Source organism: Panthera pardus, unplaced genomic scaffold, assembly GCF_024362965.1.
Source record: "Panthera pardus isolate Hobbes unplaced genomic scaffold, ASM2436296v1 HiC_scaffold_17, whole genome shotgun sequence".
Classification (NCBI taxonomy): domain Eukaryota; kingdom Metazoa; phylum Chordata; class Mammalia; order Carnivora; family Felidae; genus Panthera; species Panthera pardus.
In genome coordinates, this window is record NW_026526732.1 from 35,365,199 (window position 1) to 35,379,943 (window position 14,745).

At 35.7% G+C, this 14,745-nt stretch overlaps 1 protein-coding gene across 4 annotated transcripts in view; it reads right to left on the reverse strand.

The window, feature by feature from the left end:
* LAMA2 (laminin subunit alpha 2) overlaps window positions 1-14,745 on the reverse strand; it is a 620,981-nt gene that overhangs the window by 326,897 nt on the left and 279,339 nt on the right. For all 4 annotated transcript variants that reach the window (XM_053904501.1, XM_053904500.1, XM_053904503.1 and 1 more), the window contains exons 11-12: window positions 5,699-5,839; window positions 3,191-3,364 (exon numbers count right to left, since the gene is read on the reverse strand). In XM_053904501.1, coding sequence (XP_053760476.1) covers window positions 3,191-3,364; window positions 5,699-5,839 — 315 coding nt within the window. The remainder of the gene's footprint in view (window positions 1-3,190; window positions 3,365-5,698; window positions 5,840-14,745) is intronic.

Sequence of the window (14,745 nt, forward strand, 5' to 3'; positions counted from 1 at the left end):
CATCTCATAAATATTTTTTTTTGACTTTGGAATTAACACTAAAAAAGCGGAGGTGGGATGATATACCCACAGCCTCCTGGTCATGGGTGTAAATGAAATTCAGTATCCAAGCAGATGTACTGGTTTCCTGATAGACTATTTCTGTCAGATTCTGGCAATGGCTCTGATCTGAACAGCAATTACTGGTAAAGAATTTAGCCTCAACTATTTAGAGAAGTGGCTTTATTGAATTTATAAACAAGGCCCTACAATTTTCCATTTCCTTAGCAAGATATTAAATCAACCAAGCTAAGCATGTCACCATGACTATAATTTACGTGACGTGACGTGGCAGTTAAGATGTACGGTGGTAATTTGTGACAGCTTGCAGTATTATTGTAGTATCAAAGATTTATATGGTTCAGTTATTAAGGCAAATTGTTTCATTCATACGGAGATATCTGACAGTAAACCACCAAGGGCTTCCACATTGCATTAAAAATTGTCTTCCGTATTCAAACAATTTGCACACCCTGTTACCATTATTTTGTTCACTGAGTGGAAATTGAAGCAGAGGCAAGCACAGTGGGTCCCCCCCCCCCCGGCTGAGTGTTTATTTTATTTTTTTTAATATGAGATTTATTGTCAAATTGGTTTCCATACAACACCCAGTGCTCATTCCAACAGGTGCCCTCCTCAATCCCCATCACCCACCCTCCCCTCACTCCCACCCCCCCATCAACCCTCAGTTTATTCTGTCTTTAAGAGTCTCTTATGGTTAGTGAAATAAGTCATACAGAGAAAGACAGATACCATATGTTTTCACTCTTATGTGGATCCTGAGAAACTTGACAGAAGACCATGGGGGAGGGGAAGGGAGGAAAAAGTTAGAGAGGGAGGGAAGCACAGTGTTTTGAAGTGAAAATGATCTGTGGAGGAATATGAAGGGCTTCGTTGTGGGTGGTTATAAGGAACAGTTCAGCCAGGATAAAGGAAGTTATCTTTGGGCACCAACATCTAGGAACAGGATGTCCAAATTCTTTGCTCTGGTGTTATTTAATATCCCATTAGCTTCCATGCTTATGTCAGTTTGATTTTCAGCCAACAGAAAGAAAACGCATATGACCCAAGAAAAAATATGGAAAATGTGGTTAAGAATATTCTATGATAAGCTATTAAATAAGTTTCACTATTGTAAGAAAAATAAGACCTTTGAAACTCATCCAATTTTGACCCAAGGCTCTTCTCTGAACTCCTCAGAGCAGAAAAAATTTGGACGTTTATCTATGTTTTATTTATTTATTTATTTATTTATTTATTTATTTATTTATTTATTTATTTATTGGCAATTTTAAGCTGTGGATATTCAAGACTTATGTGCTATTTTATTCTTGTTGGGAATATAGGAGGTTCCAAAATAGAACAAGATGGAATGACTTTTTGTTGTAAAAGACCTTGCAAATATAAGTTTAACTGGATTTTTTATTATAGCTGTAGAATTTTATGCAATATACACTGTCTATTTTAAAGTACATATTCATTGAAAAATGGGTTTTATTCATTAACACATTTTTCATAATAGCATTTAGAAGTCTGCTCAAAATAAGAAACTGGCCACTAGTTGGGGCATCTGGATGCCTTAGTGGGTTAAGCATCTGACTTCGGCGCAGGTCATCATCTCGTAGTTTATGTTCCAGCTCTACATCAGGCTCTGTGCTGACAGCTCAGAGCCTGGAGCCTGCTTCAGATTCTGTATCTCCGTCTCTCTTTGCCCCTCCCCTGCTTGCACTCTGACTCTCTCTCTCAAAAATAAATAAGCACTTAAAAAAAAAAAGAGTGGCACCTGGGTGGCTTAGTCGGTTAAGTGTCCAACTTTGGCTCAGGTCATGATCTGGCATTGAGTTCAAGCCCCGCATTGGGCTCTGTGCTGACAGCTCAGAGCCTGGAGCCTGCTTTGGATTCTGTGTCTCCCTCTCTCTTTGCCCCTTCCCCACTCACACTGTCTCTGTCTCCCTCTCTCAAAAATAAACATTAAAAACCTTAAAAAAAAAAAAGAAAGAAATTGGCCACTAGTTAATTTTTTTTAATTAGCTAAAACCACCAACCAGTTTGTGTTCACTAACATGTGAACTACTAAGTTTTTCTTCCTCAATAAGTCATATGCCATGCAAGAGAACCACTAACAGTAAATATATTTTGTTTGTTTAATCAAAGAAAATTTCTTCCAAAGTAACACAATAATCCTATAGGTGAAAACATACAGGCTTACACAGCATCGGTTTGCTAAGGGATTTTTCTGTGACTGCTGCAGTTTCTGATATGATTAGTGATGTAACCATCAGCCCATAAGGTATTAACTTTCACAGAATTACTGTACCAAATTGGTTTCCAACAAATTATTAGGCAAAATAAAATAAAATGGTAAAAGCTAAGGACCTATCTAGATAGAGTTAATCTACAACAGAACAACAACAACAACAACAACAACAACAAAACACCTGCATTTTCAAGACTGCTACATTTGTTTATCTGTGTATGTTTTTATATGTGTGTGGTGGGCTTTAAAACAAATGGGCTTTCAACCTGGCACTTCTTTTAGGGTAGTTTTCTCTCTGAGCTCCAGGAAATATGTTGTTTACATAGACTTCATGGCAAGCATTAAGTTAGTTATGTAATACATTTCATTTCCAATTAACATTCATGCAAGATAGAAGAATTAGCTCTCTTGAATATCAGTTTTGAAATAAAATAGACACAGATGACGAAAACTCCAGTAAGCATCCCACCATAGGCAACTCTAGAAAAATAGCTATTTCAAGTAAATGCAACACAGTTTCTTTCAATATTTATAGTTGGTTTTGCAAAATCATCTGAGAGGCTTTGCAAAAATATCCTAGAGTCTTCATTAGTTTAGTCATTCATTCAAAAAGTTCGCATAAAAATGAGTTGGAAACTGCCAAAAAAACAAGTGAGTACAGAACACCAACTATGTAAAGTTGTGACCTACAGATGCCATAGCCCGTTAACTCTTGGTATACATACTTCTCCCATGGATCCTGGGAGAAATACCCAACTAAAACTGATCTCGTTGCTTCTGGCAACACAACACACCATCAATTTGTTTTGACTTTTCTTAAAAAAAATACTTAATGAAACTCGTCATTGATCAGCTAAAGCAAAGTGGCAGGAAGCCAGCACTGTCTGGACTTACTTTGTTTCCCAGATACAGAGCTGGTGCACTCCAGTAGTACCTCTGTGGCAGGGAACGCTGGGCTTCCACACTGCTGATGCTGATCTGCTGAGCTGGCTCTGAGTCATCCTGCCGGGGAGCCACTCGAATGTGGCCAGAGAGGTCAGTTAGGTACCAGCCGCTCATGTCTTGTATCTTCAAGAAAACACACAATCATTGTTATTTAGGAAAAACAAAAGCAAAAGTCATATCCTTTTCTTTCTCTTCCATATTCCGTATAGTGTCAATTTTTTGGAAATAAAAAAAAAACCCCTAAAACTATAAAAGTTTAGAAAAATATAAGAGTTGTGGAAAATATGAAATTTATCATATGTACTCATTATAGGTTCTCATTATTTTCTTGATGGTTCTAGGAGTTTGAATAGTAATACGGAATAATCTAGTTTTATTGATCCAATGCTTTAAAACATTTTTTTAAATGTTTTACTTGACATTTGAGAGAGAGAGAGCATGAGCAGGGGAGGGGCAGAGAGGCAAAGACAGAATCTGAAGCAGGCTCCAGGGTCTGAGCTGTCAGCACGGAGCTTGACGCGGGGCTTAAACCCACAAGCAGTGAGATCATGACCTGAGCTGAAGTCAGATGCTCAACCAACTGAGCCACTAAGGTGCCCCGATCCAATGCTTTTAAGAAGTTATGATTCCAAATACTTCTTTCTTAAAAAATAGAAATTCATTCAAAGTTACACGATGATTATAATGTTATACAAATTATCAGACAATTGGATTCTCAATTTCATATTTTCCATTTTGCTAATAATTTCCTGTTGCTTATGGAAAATAATATTCCAAAAGGTATTACATATATTTGTAAAGCAGAGGAAGAAAAGAAATACAATATGCAAGTGCATGAAAGGTAGCTTTTCATTTAGTATTTCCAACCTTCCCCTTAATTAAATTTCGATTTTGAGGCTTGAGAACATTTGAATCCACCAGCCTGTTGCTATGGCCACAGCTCAAAATACTATACCTAGTCCTTCCCATGGGGTCAGAGTACTACCGAAACTCATAGCCTAGATCCTTGTCCCAGAAAAGGAAGGAGCCTTAAAGGAAAAATCAGAAACACACGCGGTGATTTGCTTTTCCATCTTTAGACTCTGGCCAGGAGTGGGTATACAGCTACAATTCTAATTTAGACTGTCCTACCTAGCTGGGACAAAACACAAGATACTGAGCTCTGTGGCTACCAGGGGCCTACTTAGATGTGTATGAGTGGCTTGGTGTTGTGGGTAGTGGGGAGCAGAATAGTGATGGTGATAATATGTGCATGAAGTATTTTTAATTTTTTTTCATGTAGAGGTCATTTGATTCTCCCAAACCCATGCAGTTGCTGGAACTGCCATGGTCTAAAGAGAAAGACCAAATAAAAACATATTGGCTAGTTAGATCTTCAGATAGAGGCTACTTATTTCCTTCTCTCCCCCTTTCCAACAGCATCCTTCAGGCATTCTAGGACAGACCAGTGAGATTCAGAGGAAGTTCTTACCAGAAAGCTGACTGAAATGGAAATGTCAGTGGACCTAGATGCTGAACACCAAGGCTGAGTGCTACTTCTGCTCTTCCGCTAATCAAGAAACTTTGATATGTTAACGGAGCAGTCTAGAGGGTGGAGTGAAACTCTACAAACAGAGGAGGAAGTGGGCTAGAGATGTCTATTTGCTGTTGGTTCTGTGCAATCTGCTCTGGAGGCAATATATTTGATGGTGTATGGATTCAAATTCAGAAATGAGAGTACAGTCAGAAACTATTCAAAATATTACAGCGGAAGGAGTGGTTGAAAGGTAGTTCCTTGAAATAACGATCTTTGTAGAACACAACTCTGGTCAAATCACTCCCCTGATAAAAATCCTCCAGTGGCTCTCCAAGTATAAGAATCCAACTTTGCATTCTCAACCCCAGGTGGTAGACTTTCTCATTCTCCTCTAGGCTTCTCTCTCTGTAGCTTGTTTCCTGTCACTCTGCAGTCTTAAGAGCTGCCACACAGGCTATTCGAAATTCCCTGAGGGTCCCATTTTCCTCTCATACCTCCTCTATAGGGACACAAACCACTGTGAAGAGTTGCAAAAGCAATGGGGAGCAATTTTTCTTAATTTGTATACCAAAAATATTGGTGAATGGAATACATAATTCTTCATATCACAATCTGATTCTTTCTCTCTATTGAATCATCTTCCCCTGGGGCTATATAACAACGTTAATTCCATTACTGCCTCACATAGTAATCATGGACACTGCAAAGGCTAATGTTTGTTATTTCTAAGAGATTCCAGGCCACACACTGCTACAAATAAAACCCTAAAGTCTTTGATCAAAGGTACGCAAATAGCATTTGAAAGAAAATTCCATCACTGTTTCGTGATAACTGTTAAGAGGAACTTACTACCAGAATTTTTTTTTTTTTAATTTCTTACAAAAGAACAATAGCAAGGAGGGATGTGGAACTGTGTACAGAATGAAAAGGCTATTGCTTACATGGCCATAGGTCCAGTAGGAGCTCTGACATCTGTTTGAAACCCCTGAACAGAAACACTCGTCACAACCTTTATGATTATCCTCTTGCAAGTTGAAGAAGCCGGATTTACAGCGACTGCAGTCCCCACCTTCAACATTCTCCTATAAATAGAAACACAGGTGCCCTTCAAGATTAAGGACTGTCTTTATTTAGTTCCGTTTAGGGAAGATACACTGTGTATTTTTCATTTTACCTCTCAACCGAATTTAAAGTATAATGATATTTTTAAAAATCTACTCAAAAGCTCCTTATTAAGCTATATCTTTTCGAACCACACTGATGGGAAGGGATATTGGATACTAATTTGTTGTAGCTTTTAGCTCCAATTTTGTTCTTCACGTATGTCAAGAGTGTGGAGTAAATACCATGATAAATACAAACAGCAAGCCATACTGACTAAAATGGAGTCAGTCTGGTTCACCATTCTCTGTTGTTGAACTACTTCTGCTTAGAACACATGATGTATGATAAAATTAGAGAATTAAACTAATGGATGTATGACAGACTGTTGATATTATACAGATGGCAAAACCCTTTCTACGTTACATAGTAAAAAATTCATATATTTGAGGCAAGCATAAGAATCTGGCAAGGAGAGAAACTGGGGTGAATGGCCATAGATTCCCTTGATGGGACTAAGCAGAAAAAGAGGAAAGTTTTGCTTGGTTAATTTTCACAGCATTTCCCTTAATGCATTGGAGTAGCCAGTTAATCATATAGTAATATTGTGGGAAAAAATGAATCTCGTTCAGTGACTGCTCAGATTGGTATCATTAATTCTAGTCCCAATATCCTGAAAAATTTTTTGTGTATAGATGGGCCTCTCTACTGTGGACTCGGGCCAGAGAAAGCTGATTATCTGATGAAAAAATGGGGAAAGCTGTAATTTCTCAATGAAAAGAAGAGTTAATCTTGACTAATAACTTCTAAATAAAGGCTCCTTGCTTTCTAAGAAACATATTCTCTTACACCTGCATTGGCTCCATATCTTTCCTCTTCTTGAATTCCCTCATTACCTTAATTCTGAAGCTTCTTCTCCTTAGAGGTCTTCTCTCTCAACTGTGTTCCCATAGCCCTTTATACATTGCTCTATGATAACCACCAAAAAAGCATAGCTATATCTTCCAGGATTGTTCGCTCCAGTTGTATACCATAATCTATTCAGAGGTAGAAACCTTATCCTACTCATTTTTATAGTATCAGAAAATAGTACAACACGGAGCACTAGCTAAATAAAATTTTATTAAACTTAAATGAATCTCTTGGTGGTTGTGTTTTTCATTCACACAAGGTGCTATGCATATAGTAGATGTTTAATAAGATTATTTTTGAATAAACCCAAATTTGGCAGAAGATAGGGTTGATAAAATCTGAAAACATAGGAGAAAAAATAGAAGAGAGGACAAGAAAGAGTGTGAAAAAAGTGAACTTTGTAAGAATAAACAAATAAAGTGGTTCTCCTTGTATCCAAGAGAACAATGCATTTGAAAGTCACTTTTTGACTGTTAATTTTTATGACCCACTTGGGACCACAATCACTTCTATATTCCTGGGAACCTAAACAAAGGGGTGTCTCATGACCTGTGTTCACATGTCAAATTTCAACGTCTTGATATATACACAAATTGAAATCATTGCTACTGACATTCTTTCCAGTTTTTACTGCTAAGGTAGATTTCAGATAGTTTGAGATAATAAATGTCAGCAAAACTAATCAAACTAATTTCAGACCTGTGGTGACAAATAAGTCCCCAAAGCCCTGAAGCTGGGAGACTCTTCAGAAGAGTACACAGGCAGGAAAGATGAAATATCACTACAATTATAATTTAGTTTATCCCATTGAGGACACAGTGCAGCTGTTCTGTACACTGTGTTCTCATGCACTTGGTCTAATCTACTTTTCGTTTACTCTAATTTGAAAGCTTGTACAACTACTGTGAGATTCAGACTGAGTTCAACAATTTGAAATTTTCAGACATTAGTTACATATTCCTGATCTCTATTTAACCTGGTAAAATAACCTTGAAAAATATGATTAAATGGTTTCAATATTCAATTTATGAATAACCAGAAGCAACGCATTAGAGTAGGGATTCTAGAGACTATGAAGATGGATAGGTCAAGGTATCTGTCTTTGTTTATTTTAATATGCAATTTATTGCCAAATTGGTTTCCATATAACACCCAGTGTTCCTTCCAACAGGTGCCCTCCTCAATGCCCATCACCCACCCTCCCCTCCCTCCCACCCCCCATCAACCCTAAGTTTATTCTCAGTTTTTAAGAGTCTCTTATGGTTTGGCTCCTGCCCTCTCTTTTTTTTTTTTTTTTTCCCAATGTATGTGTCTTTAAAGGCCAACATCTAGAGCTGAGTAAAATGATACATTTACAATCCACCAGAAAGCAAGGCAGAATAGGATCATGCAACTCATTAATCAATTAAATTATGGGAACACAGAAGGAGGGACTAATTGTGCTATGAAGGCTTGAGGACGCTTTGTGGCAAGAGTGAAATTTGACCTGAATTTTGAAGCATGGTTTAAAAATTCAACCTATTGGAGGAGATAAAATGAGAGACCCATGTTAGCAATGATATTGGAAACAATAAATAATTCAAAGAGTGGAAGGTTCATTCATCATTTATGCTTTCAAAACAAACATACTGGGGGTGCCTGGGTGGTTCAGTCGGTTAAGCCTCTGACTGTGGCTCAGGTCATGATTTCACAATTCTTGAGATCAAGCCCCACATCAGGTTCTGTTTGTGCTCACAGCTCAGAGCCTAGAGCCTACTTCAGATTCTGTGTCTCTCTGTCTCTCTACCCCTCCCCCACTCGCACTCTGTCTCTCTCTCTCTCTCAAAAATAAACATTAAAAAAATACTGAATATTTCTGGATGCAAAGCACTGGTTGGGGACTTGGCTTCCAGTGTCCCTGCCTGCATATAATGAACTTTTAAGGCTACTCCTGAAGAGATAGGGACCTTTTCCCTTAGGAATTAAGTTATTCAGCAGGAGGTAAATTACCAGAACTATACCTGAGGAATTTAAGTTGGCAAGAACCGGCAAAATGGCTATGAAATGGGAAACACTGGTACAAAGAACTCTCTCACGGTGCAGTAAAGGGTTAATTCAATACATTTGGAGTGCTCAAACCCTGAAGATACTGAACTGACTGTCCCTTCACCAGCTCCTGGGAGATAACCTATAAGCCCTTGTAATATTCTGTGTGATAAAAATAGCTTTGTATACCCGGGACCAGGGGTCACACCAGATAATTTATGCTAACAATTGATTCATGGTGAATGTCTTCTGTTGTTTGCCTGGAACCCTGCACCACATTTATTAGCTCACAATGCAATTTATGGTGAATGCCTAGTTTTGTCCACCAGACGCCATGAGCTACACTGTATCTCTAGGAGTACTGGAGACTGGTCAGTCATAGGAGTGCTCCATTATCTGTGTAGTTGACCTCCCAATAAAAACCCTGGACAGGAAGACTTGGGTGAGTTTCCTTGGTTGGGAATACTTCCTAAGTGTTGTCGTACATTGTTGCTGGGAGAAATACTCTCTGTATGATGCAACTGGGAAGGATAACTGGAAATTTGCACTTGGTGACTTCTAGACTCTTCCCTATGCTCCTTTGTCCTTGCTGATTTTAATCAATATTCTTTTATTGTAAAAAACCATTACTATGAGTGTAACAACTTTTCAGAATCCTGTGAGTCCTTCTAGTGAATCATTGAAAATGAGTGTGGTCTTGGGAAGCCCCAACACACTGTGGTAAAAATAATAGGGTGATTATACCTGTAAAAACACGTTACCCAGAGTAATAGTTTCTTTTGTTTATTGTGACAAATCTTCAAGCCAAAATATTTTAGACCTTTTGACAGGTCCTCAAGCTAATCCTATTCTATACCCTCATGCTCACTTCAACCCTCTTCACAAGTAATGATCCATTTCTATAAGATTTGAATAGACCTTATTTACGATTGCACAGCATGTCAGCTTATTGCCACAACTTTAAGTTTCTAGACTCCTACTTGTTTAGTCTTGAGTCTACACCATATTTTTTTCTTTAGTGAGTGATAGCTCCTATTCAGATGGAGCTTGATTCATTCGATTGAAAAGTGCTTGTTTCTGATTGTTCTCAGGTTCTTCAAGAGATAAATATTAAGCCAAAAGTAAATAGTAAATATGGTGAATATAGTACCTACTTATATGTGTGTCCTCATGGTCTAATTAAAAGGGCGTTTTGAGGCTGGAAGGAAGACGAAGTATTGGTGACAAAATATTTTTAGATCATCAGAACTCTGCTTTCAGGTCATGTCTCAACTTGTATAGAATTAATTAGTTATATTAGGTTCTACTTCCTTTTTCCTTTTCCAATCTCCCTTGAGAGAGTATATCTAAGTAATGTCTTATTTAAGGATTGTGTTTCCAAAGTTTTCTTTAAAACAACATAAGCTTCAAAACAGTGAATACTAGAAGAAATCACAATTTGATATTTAACATATTTTAAAGGGGCACAATTCCACACAAAGGTATAGTGTTACAGGACTTATATTGAACCTTCATAGAGACAAGTTCCCCACCTTCTGGTAGCGTGCTAACATATACAGTCTTGACCGCTTGGGTCTCAATTCTTTTTATGGGTTCCCAGGTACATAATTGCTTTTTCAAACCTTCTTTGTTATTCATCAACAATGCCATCCATGAAGCAGCCCTGATTGTAGTCTTGATTCATTTTTGGAAGATTCTTTTGATATGAATGGTCCAGGACTTAAATTTTTGATTCTCAGATTGAGAGTGAGTCATTTGCTTTATGGGTAAATTCCTTGAGCAATATAATTCACTTTGGTGTCAATGTTACATTATTAAAACCTCTATCCATTATTTCTCACTATTCCTTTATTTGCTATTATTACTCACTCATTATCAAATCATAGGTGAGCTACTACATATAAAGCATTATATGAGAAGCCAGAGGAAATAGAAAAATGCCTTCAGGAGAATTATAGCAAAGGAAGTAAGAGTAAGGGGAAACACGTTGAGTACAAGGTAGAAGGAAGTCCCTTCCCTAAAAGGGTTACTGAGTATTTGCCCTGAGTCAGACACTGGATTCATCACTACAGTCCTCAATGCTTCTGAATTAAAAATAAGACAGGTGTGAAAGAAATTGATCTTCAATATCTAATGATGGTGAGTTTGCAACTTCCAGCCTAAATGCTCTTTCAGTCATTATGAGATTTCTCTCCCTTTTAGCTATTATTCTATCACTCCTTTGTACTAATCAACTTCGAAAAGAGTTAACATATAATTTCATAAAATTTTTAAAGGTTGTTCTGTTCAAATAAAAGGGAGTCTAATCTATCCTTTCTCAGCATTCATTCAAACGGACAGCTCTTGTCAATCCAGTAAATGTATAATATATTATTTATTTAGAGTCAAATTTATTGATCATTTTTACATCTAAACGTATGACACAGGTAATTTCCAGAATGCTCCAGACTTCCATCCTAGAGATTAATGTTCCCTTATATCACCATATTGTCTTAAAACCAAATATTCTACTTTCTTGGTTTCTAAACCATTATTCTAATTGGTTATATTAAAATAACTAAATAACTAATAATAGTCAATTATTTTTCCATGATAAATAATTAATCCATATAATAGTTTTATCCTCTTATATATGGTGATAATAAAAAAAAAAAGTGCAATTTCACTTTAGACCAGTGGTTCTCAACCTAGATTTTATTATCAAGCCCCTAAGGAGCATCTTTCATTATTTTTTTTTTCATAATCATCCTTACCATGAAATCTTAAGTCCACAGATATACTCTATGTACAAATACACTGTATGAATATGTTTGCCGTATACATAAAATGAAAATGGTACTTCAACCCCTCTTAGAACCAATTTTCATCGCTTTAGGGAGAAAAGTGTGCTTTAGACACATATTTCTACAGAATATATTTAGCTGAGTATATAATTAGATATGTTGTGGCCATCCTACAAAATATTCATAATAACTGCCCTATTTCCTTTGGTACTCTTTTCCTCTGAAAACATAGTTGAATTAGTAAAACCTTATAAGGTTCTTTTTTCTTAAAGTCAGATACTGTTGGGTTGACACCAATTTTCTTTTTGCTAGAGTTTCCTCAACACAGCGTCTCTCTAGAGAAATGGAGTCACAATCGCTTCCCTGCCTCCATTCTCATGAAGCCACCTTCTTATAAATTAGGTACAACTTCAGCAGTACATGTTTAACTGTGATTGTTAGTCAACTGGGAATTCTATTGACAAAGTTACCAAGAGGATCTCCAGTGACTATTTAAGTTATGTTTTGTGATAATTGCTTCAGGAATGTTGCAGTCATGCTTGTTTTGGGGGGTTGTTTGTAGTCAATTACAGATTTTCCTCTGTTTTTGCCCTTCATTCTAATGCATCCTAGTATTTAGAGAAGTTAACAAAAGAAGGATAATTAGCTAATCAGCACTATTTGTTGAGTGCTTACTCTTTAAGTACATTGTTCTGTGGCTAAATAATATTAATAGTGGGTAGGTTAGGGAGACAGAGAAAAGAAAAGAAAATCATTCTCACTTTTCACAAGTTCAGCTTTTAATATCACAAAATTGACTAACATAATTTTTTTAACTGTGGGTGTTGTAAGAGACAAATTCCTATATGAGCTTTTTTATGCTAAAAAATTTACATCTGTAGTTTAGATTCAGGATCAAATATATAAATTGAAAGCCTTTTGTAGAAATGCCCAGGGTTTGAGCCTAACAAGTTAATGAGGTGATCATTTCTGTATAGAAATGGAAAAAAGCAATATACAAAACCATTAAAAATCTTAGCACACACCACGAAAATCCAATTAGAGGAAAAGAATGAAAAACTTACCTCTACTTGTAAAAAGAAATACAAATAAACAGAAAAAGTAATGAGTAGGTATTTATGATGATCCCTTATACTTGCACAAGGCTTCACTGCTATAATTTCACCGACTGAGAGCTAGGTAAGAAGGATTTAATATCCTCATTTTCTAGATTAAGAAATATGAATCAGCCAATTTAAGTGATTTTCAAATCTTCACAATTGTTTAGTTTCCTTTCTACCTTCTTTTTTATGTATGAGTCACTGTCAGCTTATTGATTGATGAAGAAAATATATAACAGATGTGAGATATTAAATAGATTGCAAGTTGTGAAGATATCATAAAGGAAAGACAAAGATGTTACAAGTGATTATGGCAGAAGCATGATATCTATGGGAGATCTAGGGTCCCAGCTTTGCTAAGAAAGGGAAGCGAGCCTTGAAAATTGCCTAGTTAAGCCAAGGGATGGGCCAGGTGTGAGGTTTTCCCACCCATCTAAATAGACTCTGAAATTCCAGAGTTAGGAAGAGCTTGGTGCCTCAAAGAATGTAAGCAAGGCTGGGAGACAGTGACTGAAGCTCAAGAAAATTCTGGGAAGAGAGCCCAAGGTCAGATCACAAAAGCTTTTGGTCCAGTAAGGACTTAACTGAAAATGCAATAAAAACCCAAAGCAAAGCACAATGAAATACACACTTTGATATCTAATCTTTTACTTCACTACTTATCTTTCTATTATAAGACTTTGATAAAAATAAAAGGACATGTTCCAACCTAGATCAAGGTCAGTTTATATTATGTATCAGAGTCTGAAATCCAACTGACTTTGATAACATGACACGAAACTTCAAAAGAGCCAATTTCTAGCCTGTGGTACTTAAAATAAATACAAAAGTCGAAGAGCATTTGCATTCAAGTGACTTATATATCTGAGAATGCTTGCCTCTTTTAATGCACAAGAAGATAGAGAAATTTCAAAAATTTTAATAATGCATAAAAATTAGTAACTATTTTCATGTCTTGAGCTAGCATTGTTTTCATATTTTGAAATATAATGAGGATGGTATTCATCAATATCATTGTCTAAGCAAGAATATAACAGAAAATCTATGTGTAAAATTGATAGTAGTTGATATATATTAAAATTTTCATTTACCTCTTTTCTAATTAGATTTTATTTTCTTTTGCTTAAAGACATTTTAAATTAGGAATTATTTTAAAGCACCAGAAAAGTATGTATGACAACCAGAGGTTAAAAATATTAACATTTTTTTCATGTATGCTTCAGATATATTTTTAAAGAAATACTTAGGCACATTTGAATCTCACTTCACTTCTGTCCTGTTCCCCTTCCATTTTCTCTAGAGTTAACTACTCTTCTGAAATTTATATTTGTGTGTTTTACTCAACATAAAATTGTTTTATGTCTTACAACTTTACACAAATGATAACATGATGATATTAGTTGTCTTCACTTTACTCGAAGTTTCCGAAATTAATCAATGTTTAGACATGTGAACCTATTTCACTCACTTGAACTGTTTCTTGTGTCAGATTTTATGAATATATTACACTTCATTTTTCTTACTAATTTGTGGATATTTAGATTTTTTTCTAATTTTATTTGTATTAAATTTATTATATTATATATAATTATATATAATATTATATTATTATATAATATTATAATATATATAATTATATATTATAATATTATATTATATAATATATACAATATATATAATTATATATTATAATATTATATTATTATATAATATTTATAATACTATATTATTATATATTATATTATATAATTATATATTATATTGTATTAAATTTATATTGTATTAAATTTATTATTTATTAAATTCATTTTTTACTTATTTAAATTTTTTAAAAAAATTAAATGTTTATTTATTTTTGAGAGAGAGTGAGACAGAGTGTGAGCAGGGGAGGGGCAGAAAGAGAGGGAGACACAGAATCCGAAGCAGGCTCCAGGCTCTGAGCTGTCAGTACAGAGCCCAACGCAGGGCTTGAACTCACGAACTGTGAGATCATGACCTGAGCCAAAGTTGGATGCTTAACTGACTGAGTCACCCAGGCACCCCATAATTTTTTTATAACAATTTTTA